This window comes from Metopolophium dirhodum, chromosome 3, assembly GCF_019925205.1.
Source record: "Metopolophium dirhodum isolate CAU chromosome 3, ASM1992520v1, whole genome shotgun sequence".
NCBI classification, from domain to species: Eukaryota; Metazoa; Arthropoda; class Insecta; order Hemiptera; family Aphididae; genus Metopolophium; species Metopolophium dirhodum.
The window spans coordinates 5,923,935-5,937,302 of record NC_083562.1 but is presented as its reverse complement, the minus strand read 5'-3'; the positions used below and the strand labels follow the sequence as shown (position 1 = coordinate 5,937,302).

General features: G+C 35.0%; 1 protein-coding gene across 1 annotated transcript in view; it reads left to right on the top strand.

Moving 5' to 3' along the window:
- Positions 1 to 13,368, top strand: part of LOC132940211 (tachykinin-like peptides receptor 99D) — a 266,534-nt gene that overhangs the window by 94,564 nt on the left and 158,602 nt on the right. Inside the window, exon 3 of the mRNA XM_061007685.1 lies at positions 349 to 760. Coding sequence (XP_060863668.1) covers positions 366 to 760 — 395 coding nt within the window. The 5' untranslated portion in view covers positions 349 to 365. The remainder of the gene's footprint in view (positions 1 to 348; positions 761 to 13,368) is intronic.

Genomic DNA, 13,368 nt, shown 5'->3' with positions numbered 1-13,368 from the left:
GAAGGGATGATTAGCTGAAATCATATTTTAATGGTCTGTTTTTTATATTAAAAATATGTTTATGTGTGGAGAAGGCGCACTATCGGAGTATTGTTTCTCGTCGATAGATGAGACGTCGAAGGGTAGAATAATATAATACCGTACTTTTACTTTTATAATTTTGTACTTTTTGAACTTTTGCCCCACAAAATTAAGCCCTGGAACCGCCACTGTCTACATTATATTGTTATGTACTTACTGCTATTTTCCCTTTGGGTCGTAGAGGTTCTAGCGATCTGAAGTATAATATATTATAGTGTTGTTCGATGACGAAAATATAATTATTTTATTTCGCTTGTGCGTACATAGGTTCTCCGGAGCGGGCCATGAACGGATCGGATTTCGGCGAGCCCAACTCGACCAGCAACGGAACCGATGGAGTGGCGTGGCCGGACAGCAACCAATTCGAGCTGCCGTGGTGGCACCAGCTGGCATGGACGGTGCTGTTCGTGCCCATGATCATGGTGGCCACGGGCGGCAACCTGATCGTCATATGGATAGTCATGACCAACAAACGGATGCGGAACGTGACCAACTACTTTCTGGTGAACCTGTCCATCGCGGACGCCATGGTGTCCACGCTCAACGTGTCCGTAAACTTTAGTTACATGCTGACCAGCAACTGGACGTTCGGCACGGCCTATTGCAAGATCAGCCAGTTCGTGGCCGTCCTGTCCATATGCGCCAGCGTGTTCACCCTGATGGCCATATCCATCGACAGGTACGTACCCGGTGTGATGTCATATCGCCGCTCTTCGCGAGTTATCGCTACTTCCCTCCGTTGTCGCACAAACCTCATTTACCGGGGAGAGATATCTGGTGTTAATGATCGTCTGTTACAACATACTTCAGCTGTTGAAAATGATTTATAATTTATTTAATCTAAATTTAAAAAAAAAGTTTATATTTATTTATAATAGAGGTTTAATGTTCACAAATAGGTACCTATATCGTTAAATATTATATAAAATAAATCAAAAAAGTAATTTTTTAAACCAACAGAGAGTGGTCGTGATTGGACGTCAGTTCGTATCTGACACAACGTACCACAAACCCTTAACGTGCCTATTCTACCTATAACCAAGGCTGGAAAGTGATTTAAACAAGTGGTTTTGAAAGTTTCATACATTGTATACGTTCATGCGTATAAAACGTTTTAACTAGCACTTTAAAGAAATCTGTTAATACTTGAAAACATTATATTGTTGCTGTAGTTATTTTTTTTTTTTTGATCTTAAGCCCGGCATCTATGGCCATTAGCTATGTATGTTTTAATGTCGGTAGGGGGGAGGGACACGTGTGTTTGGGTTTGGCCGAGTTTTTGATTGGGCACCCGTAGGTATCTGCCATGCCCGGGTGGGGGATGGCGGCACTTGTTCTCCGGACACCGTGACTTGCCCGAAGAAAAATGCCGCCCGTGACCGAGGAATCGAGCCGGCGACGGCTGCGTCGAAACCGACGCCTAAGGACCGCTCGGCTACTCCGTCCCCAGTTGCTGTAGTTAACATTAAATATACATTTTCGTTGTAGATATTGAATAATAAAATAACTGCAATCATGGTTATAGCAGGCAGATCAGAAATAATTCAATAGTATAAATAATTATTATTTATTCGCATAAAATTAAAAAACCAAAAACATCGGGTTTTATCAGTTAATACTTATCATTATATCAACAATGGGGTTGACTTATAATTAATTATAATTTAAGTTGAATCGTTTTAATATTATAATAATAATATTTGTATTCACCAACGAGATAATTACAATAATATGTATAGTATGGTATACAATAATATAGTGTACAGTTAAATAACCCGTCTGGCCATTGAGGATAACCTCTTATCGGCAATTGTGGAATACAAATAAATTAACATATTTTGTAAAGAAAAAATTGTTTCAAAATAAATAAAAAAAGTATTAGGCTTGGCCATAAATAATAATTATAATAATACTATAATGCTTATAAGGATACGAATGGGGCAATAAACCTTTTTTTTTTAATTCTGATAATGCTAAACGAGTACAATGTTATCATTTTACGTTTTTAAGAAATACAATCTTTGGTTTATAATGTTAAAAATTATTTTTACTTCATTTTACTTAACAAATGGTTTGCGTTATACCTATATGAATATTTAAAACGAAAAAACTGTATATTATGTAAAGAAGCTCGACAAAAATGATATGCAAATTCTCATGTGGGGATATACAAATGATACATAATGTAAGTTCCAATAACAGAATAAAAAATATTATATTATATTATGTAAATTTGTACATCGGTGTAAATGTCATGCACGTCTCAACGTCAGTTGCATACACTTCCACCAACCGAATTTCATGAATTTTTTATTATTACAAGTATAGGTACACCCGTAAAGAGCCATATTAAAAACTCGTCAATTATTACTGAATATATTATTTTTTTTTTAAACGAAAAAACTACCACTTCGCTATTGTCGGTATATAATAATATAATCGTTACGATGAATATTATATCGTATACACCTATTCCTGCAACAACTATTGTACGTCGGAGTGGTGCGTCTGACACTCTCATATTGATGATTAGGTAATATCTTTATGGAAAAAACTGCGCCGCCGGGTAAAATACAATATTCAAGGTAAATCCGTGGTTTTTTGTAAATCACCGGACGATCAATAGTACTTAGGTATCCGTTGTTCAACAGATATTACATTTTTGAAATTTTTTTTATTGAGTTCAAGCCCTGCAACCTCGGCCATTAGCTGTTATTTTGTTAGTAGGGGGGAGGATCGAAACTGCGCGTCTGTACGTGTGGCGAGGATTTGTAGCCGAAAATCCCGGGTAGTCACCCATCCGGGAGCTGGCGACGCCGGCCGATACGTTCACTCGGAGAGCATTTTCGCAGTTGAGCGCACGGACCGCGCCAAGGCACGAATTTCAAATTTATACTCTATAAACATATCATCATATTATTTCTCGGGAACTCTCAATATTATGAATTGTATATTATGCACTTCCGCGTGTCTCGTTCTCGTGTAATACGACACACATATTACTATAAATTATTATATACTCGTGCGCGTACGATGAGGAACTCGGGTATTATCTGATTTCGTTCTTAATTAGTAGAGTTGGGTATGGTATATATATATATATAGAGAGAGAGAGAGATTTACTCGAAATCCCGACTCAAAGGGCGCAACGATTCTGTAATATTGTTTTATACTTTTCGACGTATCCGATGCGCTCGGGCGACGACTATGATATGATACAATGTCATACATATTATTATATGGTATAAGTTTGAATAGTAATATAAACCGCGCTTAAAGGCATTATACGCGTACGCATATAGATTCATATAGAATTTACTCCAAAGATATTGTAAATACTGTTTTAATATTTCCGGCATAAGAAGTACCCGCCTACGCTTTATCAACATTTAATTCCGTTGACATCGGATATAATAATACATTAATATGTTGTGTCTATTGTTCGATAAGCACTGTCGTCGCGCGGTAGTCGCACATAATTATTCGCCGTGCGAGTGTGATAATATTCAGAACTATAAGTAACCATACTTGTAAGTATATGTCCAGTGCGGAGTATAATGGCCGTTATCGATGTGAGAGGCATGGGGGGGGGGTTGTAGCGTCTCCCCGCCCTCGGACTTTTCTAAAACAGATTTGTTTAACATGATAATATTATAGTATATTTGAAACCATGGCACAGCTACTTCGTGCTTGAAAATTTAAGAATCCATAATACGACTTTTATAGTCTGACCGACGACCGTTAACACTAATTATATAGTATTAACATCTTAAACAATTTTCCTCCGGGGGGGACAAGGTGGCCGAGCGGTCAACGCGACGGATTCGGCACAGCCGGTCCGAGTTCGATCGTCGACCACTGGGCGGCATTTTTCTCCGTGCAAGTCACGGTGTCCGGAGAACAAGTGCCGCCATCCCCCCACCCCGGGGCACGGCAGAAACCTACGGGTGCCCCATTAGAAATTCTGCCAAAACACAACACACGTGTATCAACCTACCCAATATAAAACCTACAGTGCCCTCCCCACACCCAATGGCCTATGTTGCCGCGGGTTACCCAATAAAAAAAAAAAAAAAAAAAAAAAAAAAAAAATTTTCCTCCATTATAAAACGTTAAGCGAGGGTTCAAAAATCTATAAATATTATTAAACTATTTAATATTACGTATTCAAAATAAAATCTTTATGCGTTTCATAAATATTTTGTGCTAACCTTTGTGCCGTGTCTTATCGTGTTGTTACTCTGAAGGAAAGAGATAAACGATCAAATTTCTCGTGGAAAAAAGAAAAAACCTTAAAACGCGCAGTGATTTTCTGAATATTTAATTCTTAACGGGTTTGAAAAAAAAAACTGGATAAAAGAGGAGATCATCCTTATTTAAAGCGACTAAAAGCCAAAATGTGGAAGTTGTATGTATATCTTGAGTATCCATCTGAAACCTCGCAGGAACTATTAAAAATGCCACACTTGAAGAGATTTTGTATATTTAATTTTATATTATCTGATTTAATTTTTTTTTTTGATAAAAATCAAAACAATTAAATTTAAAATGTAATTTGGTCGGTAAAATTCAACTTAAAAAGACCAGCATTTAGAACAAAAACATTTCAAAATTTCAGATTTTAGTCGCTTTGCAAGATGATCTTTTTCTTTTTGTCTAAAAAAAATTTCAAATATATTAAATTACCATAAGTTTTAAGGTATTTTCCATATTAAATTTGATTGATGCCGTTTCCCTAAAATGAATTTAAATATGTGATGTCCTGTCTTTATCTAACACAAGTGCAACATTGGAATTTGGATGTGTTATATTTACAATGCACTGATTGATCTAGTAGAGTGATAAAAATTCTGAAAACAGAATTGAATTTTTCATCGAGTTTACCTCTCAATTCCCCATTTTTTAAAACTTTTCTACCTAAATTGTCATATTTGAATTTTCGGGAAAAAAAAATCAAAACGTGGAACATTTTATCTCGAGCAGATTTTACGACAAATGTAGGTAGGTACGAGTTGAAAATTAGAATGTACCAGATAAACACACGAACATCGTTTTCAATCCTCTAATATACATTTTAGTTATAATATTTACCAGTTGATTTTCCTGCCAGTGTTCGTCCGTGACAAGAAGTTATAATATAATAATAGTTTTTACCATAATAATTCAAGAATTTTTTCATTAAATTGCAACGTCGTTCCATCGTCATTATGTGTCACTTATTAATATTCCTGTCCACCCCCTCCCCTTAGATAAGCTTCAGATCCGTTCCTGGTGCACACATCAAAGAACCAATGGCGGTGGGCTGTTGTATATACAATAAACCTACATATTAAACTGTATTAAACAAAAGGAAATGGACGGGTAGAGGTAAAAGGGTTAACACACCACCACCCCTATTGGTACGTGGTCGGTCTGACCGTATATCAGAGACCGGTAATAAATCGCGTGTGCATCTCACCACAACACATCATATTATTCGTTAATATTATATTATATTTATATATATATATTTGAAGTATAATATACTTCACGCTGACGTGGATCGTAATTATTTCCATCATATATTGTAGGCGTACAATTATTATATTTCGTATAATTCACGTTTTTACCTAGCCGTTTATTGCGCAGACCACCACGATAGTGCCTAAAAATATTTTAATATGCGACAAGGTTTTGGATCAAAAGATATCATCTTCGCTTAATACGAATTCACCTATTCAGGAGTGGTGTCATTTCAGCAATGTTCTATAGAAACAAATAAATGCTACAATAGTCGACCACGAGCCGAGCAGTTCCCTTCGCTCACCCGACAAGACTCTCTTTTTCCTTAGCTGCGTATTAGCTTATTATTTTTTAACAACTATAATTTTATAAACATATAAGATCACTCAAACACTTATCATTGAGCGAACATAGTTTTTGAAATTAAAAACCGTTCACTCTGTTCAGTGTGTTTTACAAAAAAAATAAAAAAATACTATGACAAATTGGATGTCAATGTATAATTGGAAAGCAATAAGCCCAAGGAATTCGAAATTGACCAGCATTAAGGCGTAACTATATGTTAAATGCGATATGCCGGTTATAAGCGAAAACACCCATTCACTGATATTTATACGACATTTTAATTATTGGACATCGAGTATAAGAATGAGCTCAAAGATAAATATAAAGATTGATGGTCTTGATATAGTTATTAATTTATTTGCTCAAAATAATTATCTTCTAAGTTATGAGTCGTTTACAGAGTAAAACTTCGACAGTATATTATGCAATTCACGGGGGGTCGGTGATAATATGGAGAAATATTAGATACGATAAACAAACCGTTAAAAAAATCATAATATCTTGGCAAACGAGGGAAAAAATAAATGTTTATATTGCGTGTATACTAAATACTTAAATTCATATTAATCGATGAAAAAGAAGAAATAGAAAAATTTTTTTATTTCGTGATAACAATAAAAAACAAATCTTAGAGTAAATTAATTTGTTTACATGTCTATGTGCCCGTGTCTTGGTGCAAAGAGGGGCGATGTAAAAAAGTACATTTTCAAGAAATTTGTATACTTGTATTGGCCATTTTTTTAAATACTCTAAAATATGGTTGTATAATATATATATAATTTAGGTTTAGTAAATACATTATTTTTTTTTTCGATAAAATATTTGAAATATAATTTATAGTCTATACTTGAAAAAGGATTATGCACAATTAATAAAAATGCAAATATAATTAATTATGTATACATTGTACATAAATATGGAAAATATTTCATTATAACAATAAAACGTAGATACGCGTTCTTCAATAGTTTAACTTTTATAAATTATACTATTATAGGCACCCGGGTACATACAACACGAATACAACTAGGGAAAATGGGCGGTTGGGTTACATTTTGTCTACCTGCTTTGTATACAAAATACTTTTATATTTTATTAGTCGGGTATTGAACCACAACAAAAATATGAAATATATATAAAGTGTACCGGCCATTGGGCTATATATTATCATATATTATGTATTAAGTTAATTAAAATAACTTATAACTTTATAATTTAAATAAGTTTGATATAGTATAGGTAAATCACATTATTTATTAGTATTCGACAAAGTCACAATATTATTAAATTAAACAAACATACACAGTAAAATATAAATTATAATAATGACTAGGTATATTATTGATAACGAGCACAAACAACTTTTTTTTTTTTCAATAATGGGATACCTACAGATAGTATACAAAATCAAACCTGTTTTTTTTATCTAAAGCCGCTTAGTACTTATATGTTAGGTTAATATTAGATAATGTATTAGTAAATATTTATCCTTTGACAAGGTCTACACGATGGATATTTAAGAAACGTATCGTTATTACGGTATTGTGACAATAAACCTCGCGATATGCTTATAATATTATGTTCTCCGACAAGTATGAGGAAGTACATAAAAACAGTCAAGTAGTGGTCCGGTTCTTTTTGAAAAAAGGCAGGTACACGCCGTACTCAATCGTGATTTACCGAAACTATATAAAACCAAACACGAATCTTAAAGGTTTCATTTTTTTTGGAATACCACTACGCTGTGAAATTCACGTTGTGGTGGTGTGAGTTGCACTATGGCACGAGAATGAATTATGTATTATTGGTCCTTTGATACATTCCAATAAGTGAAATTGAGAAATGGAATCAAAATTATCATGCATCAGAAGATTGCAAACACGATTGGTTAGGTACCTGCTATATAATATATACGATATAATATTAATAAGAGAAGTTCTTCTATCGTGAATTTGCTTACACAAACGAAAAGAAACATTTATGCGCGTAAATAATAGACGATAAAGATATAATATATTATGTTTTGTGGTACATTATGTTAAAACGATTTTCAAGAAATATATTATATTATTATTTTTACTTTTTTATACCAATCCTTGTCGTGCCGTATCTGCAGCAGTTAGTAAAAATATAATATTACAATATGTGCAATTGAATGAATAAAATTACGAAAGCGAATAAGATCGAAAATGTTTATGTACGCTTGCCGATAAATCATATTATTACATGCTGGTGCATGACTGCTGCAGATATCTCATATCAATACCTATACAATAATATATACCTGACATCGTGCAATCGTTGAACTGTTGAGCCACTCGTATCATCTCCCATCGCGTGTTATTATATTTTATATCGAAATATAAAGTCCATCCAACATATATATATATATATAGGTGTATGTTCGTCTTATATATGAAAGAAAACAAATATTAGTAAATGTGAAGTGCGCGCGGTACAAGACGTACGAAACTCACGATATTCGAAGATAATTGCATTCCGCTCTACAACAATAATAATATGTTCTGCGTCTGTAAATCGCATTAGTGTATTTATTTTATTATGTTTAGAACACATGACGGACCATACGTATAGTATTATGATATTGTGTTATTATATTAAAGCCTAACACGTGTTTTAAAACAATAATTTTTTTCGATAAGCACGGCCGGAGAGAACAATAAATAAACGTGTTCCAATACTCAGCGTACACGATATTATAAATCACACACTTTCCCACACTGTTGACTTGGTTAATATTTCCGAGCAAATTCTGTCCCAGAAATTATGCGACGTGATAAATATTATATGTCATATTGTGCAAAGCCGTTCACGTCGATGACCGATAAACGGCGGAGCAATCAGCTGGGTAGAACAAAAAGAGCGTCTATTTTATTTGTTTACGGGTAGGGGGGGGGGGCGACGGGGTAGGGGTGCAACGATTACTATACTCGGCTGAACCGTTTTACGAAATAACTTAAGCATTCGATCTCGTCTGTGGTGTCGCAACATTTCATAAGATGACATGCCGCGTTGAGTGCATTCGAATATCAGCTGACTTTTAAAGTATTCCAAGTCGGAACCAAAACATTTGATTACTATAAAATTCATACCTTATACTATTATTATATTCAGCTGTATAATACGTACATGGTGAACAAATTTTACTATAGCTGTTGACTGTTTTTCAATGTTTAGTCGAATTTAACGCACTTTTATAACCATGTTAACACCGTCTTTTATTATGTTACACAAGATAATAATGTACCCAGTGGCGTAGCCAGGAATTTTGTATTGGGGGGGGGGCTAACTATACAAATACAATATATCTTTTACTTACACTTTTTATTTTTTTTATTAGTCTTGATAAAATTCTAAGGTCAACACTGACAATGTGCCTCCTTAGCCCTCCCACTTCCCCAGGCTACGCCACTGAATATATCCGATTGCGCGACTTGGGATTCCCCGTCCGTTGTCGGTACCTACAACACTATATATAGTCATTACAACTACTACTTTTACGGACTTGGACACTGGACACTATAATAAAGGCAATGACCACCACTCCTCTGCACTGTCGCCAATAGAACAACAATATTCTTTGACGTCGTGTTCGCGAGTAATATGTAGCTTTTTATGTAGGGATAATGACATTACGCGTATTTTAATTATACGAAAGGAAATTGTTTTTTACGTGTCCGGACTGCACAAGTCGCCGCACAAAATAGACAGGTAATAATATTATAATAATTAAAAATAATACGTGACTAAAATAACACGCCCGCTCGTCGTGTTCGCTCCGATTATAGTCGGGAGAATGAAAAGTGCACACACTTCTGGTGGTGAATTTCTGTGTTGGTTTCGCAGACCGCGCATTTTTAAATATTACATTTAGATATAATTGCCTAATTCAAATGTATTACAGAATGGCGTTGTATATGATTTTTAGCACCCCCGCTTTCCGAATAAAAAAAAAATGTTGCTAACATAATATTGTCACTTATAGCGGTCTGCACTTTTCATTTTCCCGACCGTAGACTATTACAGTACGTCGAACAATACAATACAATATTGTCAATCAGCTGTATATCAATATCAAAATGTATAGGTACACAATGATATTATATATATTATATTATGTCATATTACATTATGCATTGTACACGCATGCACAGTATTTATATTATTATATCTCAACGTTAAATGAATATATAGTAATTTGTAAACGGTCCATAAAAGATACTACGACTCAAAGTATGAGCACTGTACTATTACCACGGTTATCTACTCCGTAGAGATAACCGTGACTACTGCGTATAATCATTTAACTCGTTATTCGTTATACTCAAACATGAACGGCATAGGTATACAATGGTACATGATGCGTAAATATTATGCATATTTGTACGGTTTAATAATCGAGTTAAATCCCTATAATATGTTAGCACTATAATGGCACAATAAAATGAGGACACAGGAGAATAGAAAATTAAATTTAACAATATTGCTATAATAATAATTTCCCTACGTGGATTTCCGAAGAACACAAAAAATACAACCATTGAAACTTGGAGAAAACTTCGTCCAACTATAATAATTTTACTTATAATATGGAAACTATTTTAATAACTATAAATATTCAAAGATTTTTTTTAAAAACCCGGATATTCACTCCAATTTCAAAATTTAAATGTTCACAAAATGTTAACTTAATACGTCTGCACAAGAACAAAAAATGTATACATACCTATATTACCTATGTATTTGAGATATTCAGGTTGCTATAAATTGTAAGAACAATTTTCGAGGAATATTTTAGTACATTTTCAAGTTGTCTTATTCATTAATAAAATCTTAGTGAAAAAAATAAAACAAAACTTAAGTTTTTTGAAATCTGTATGATCGTACTATCATAAAAATTAAACCAACATGTTTAGTATAATTATACTGTAATAATACATTAATACAGCTCAGAGCAGCTAAATGTATTGGTTTTTATTATTGTACAATTTAACTTTTTTTAAATGAAATTTAGTAGTAATGGAGATGCAGATCTGGGAGAGTTAACATGCTCACATCAAGTAGTACTGAAGTAGACCCGAGAGAGATTACGCCATGCTCCCGTCTGGCATAGCGTGGCAGGAGTAGACCCCCGGGAGGGTTTAGAGGTCATTAAAATCGGGAGAATTTGCAACCGGCCATAATATTATTATTTATCTAAACCAGGGACGGAAACTATGACACATTTTGCGGTTTCGGTTTTTTTTGGTTTTTAATCCATGTTTTGATAACCATAACAATAGTCTTAGGTTTTGGTTCTGGTTATGAACTACTGAGGTTTCGGTTAACCACTCACATAGGTACTGGTTTTTTTTTTATAAATAAAACAATAGTGTACTGGCTTAAAGACCTGGTTACGTCAATAAACTCTAATCGATCATAACCACAATAATAGCATGGAAACCAAATAATTGTACGAAAAACATTTACGTCTCGAACAGACATTGTTTATCAACAGTAAAGTAAAGTGTTCGCCAATCAGCAGGAAAAATGGAGAATTATTACAACCGTTATTCGTGCGATGTATGCGACAAATCTTTCAGGAAATGTAGCGGTTTGACGACACACCGGCGCACGCACACCGGCGAAAAACCCTACCCTTGCGATGTCTGTGATGCGTCGTTCAGTCAAAGCGGCAGCTTGGAGAGACATCGACGCACGCACACCGGCGAGAGACCTTTCGCGTGCGGTGTGTGCGACAAGTGGTTCGGTCAAAGCAGCAGTCTGACGGAACATCGGCGCACGCACACCGGCGAAAAACCGTACGCATGCGATGTGTGTGACAAGTCGTTCGGTCAGAGCGGCGGTCTGACGAAGCATCGGCGCACGCACACCGGCGATAAGCCTTTCGCGTGTGATGTGTGCGGCAAGTCGTTCGCCGACAGCGGTGGTTTGACGCGACATCGGCGCACGCACACCGGCGAGAGACCGTACGCGTGTGATGTGTGCGACGAGTCGTTCGTTGAACGCGGCCATTTGACGACACATCGGCGCACGCACACCGGCGAGAGACCGTACGCATGCGGTGTGTGCGACAAGTCATTCGGTCAGAGGAGCACTTTGACGAGGCACCGGCGCACGCACACCGGCGATAAACCGCACGCGTGCGATGTGTGTGACAAGTCGTTCGGCGAGAGCGGCAGTCTGACAAGACACCGGCGGCGCACGCATTCTGCGGAAAATTCGAAAGTGCGTCTTGGGGTACAGCGTGTCGCACTCTGTATGGATCAACTATGCAGTATGATCCAATGAGGGACGTAATGTTGAAACCGTATAAACCGTGTTAACATATTATTAGTTTGGTGGCACGGTTCCACCGTTAATTATTTCTTCTAGTTCTTTATTAATGTTAAATTGTTAAATTGCCATGTGCAAAAATAAAATATTATACTCATTTCATAAGGTTTTCAATATTTCAAAAGTACAAAGTGGTTTTCAGTTTTCCATTTTAAATATTGAACACCATAAAGATTGTGTACGTTGGACTTCAAAAATATTGTCAAGTTGAAAATATTTGGTAGCCCGTGTATAGACTAATATGAACGATAGTAAATGTTTAACGAATTATTTTTTTAAATCTCATCATTTAAGGTGTGTGACATCAATGCGGTGTTTTCAGGATTTTTACAATCAGTATAGTCATTTAAAAACTATTCATGTTCGCGTACGACATAGCACTAGTTAATTTCGAAGATAATTGGGAAAAATTGTAATTTATTGTCAAAATGGATTAACGGTATATCTATGACATGATGAAAAAAAATCTGTTGACAAATCGGTTTGCATGCCAATAGTTACTATACGTACACAGCTACCTGTTGGATATAACTTTATAATACATAAATGTGGAACCGGTATGACAAATTTCACTTGTAAACCAACTAAAATGGTACCTACTATCATTCAAATATTTAGGAGTGATATAGATTTTAACCTGAAATGGTCATAACACATACCTACATAATTATCAACTAAAAATAATTTTCGTGATTTTTCCGTATTTTGTCAAGATTTGGAATTTAAATGCTTATAAATAAAAACTGTGACTAAGGATTTTTAATATTTTTCAAACGTCATTGTAACAGTATAGTAGGAGCCTTGTATTAAGGGGATTTTCTGTTTTTGTCTAACACACGCTCGACATAGTATTTTATACGTGTTTTTTGCCAAACATTTCATTTGATCTATTGAAGCGATAAGAATTTTGAAAGCAGATTTGAATTTGTCGTCAAGTCTACTCGAAATCGACTTTCCCACATATTTGATATTATCCCCCAAATTTTTAAAAATATCATATTAAAAAAAAGTATATAAAAATGTTCGTATTTTAATTTTTGGAGAAGTTAAAATCAAAAAATCAAAAATGTTGGAAAGTCGATT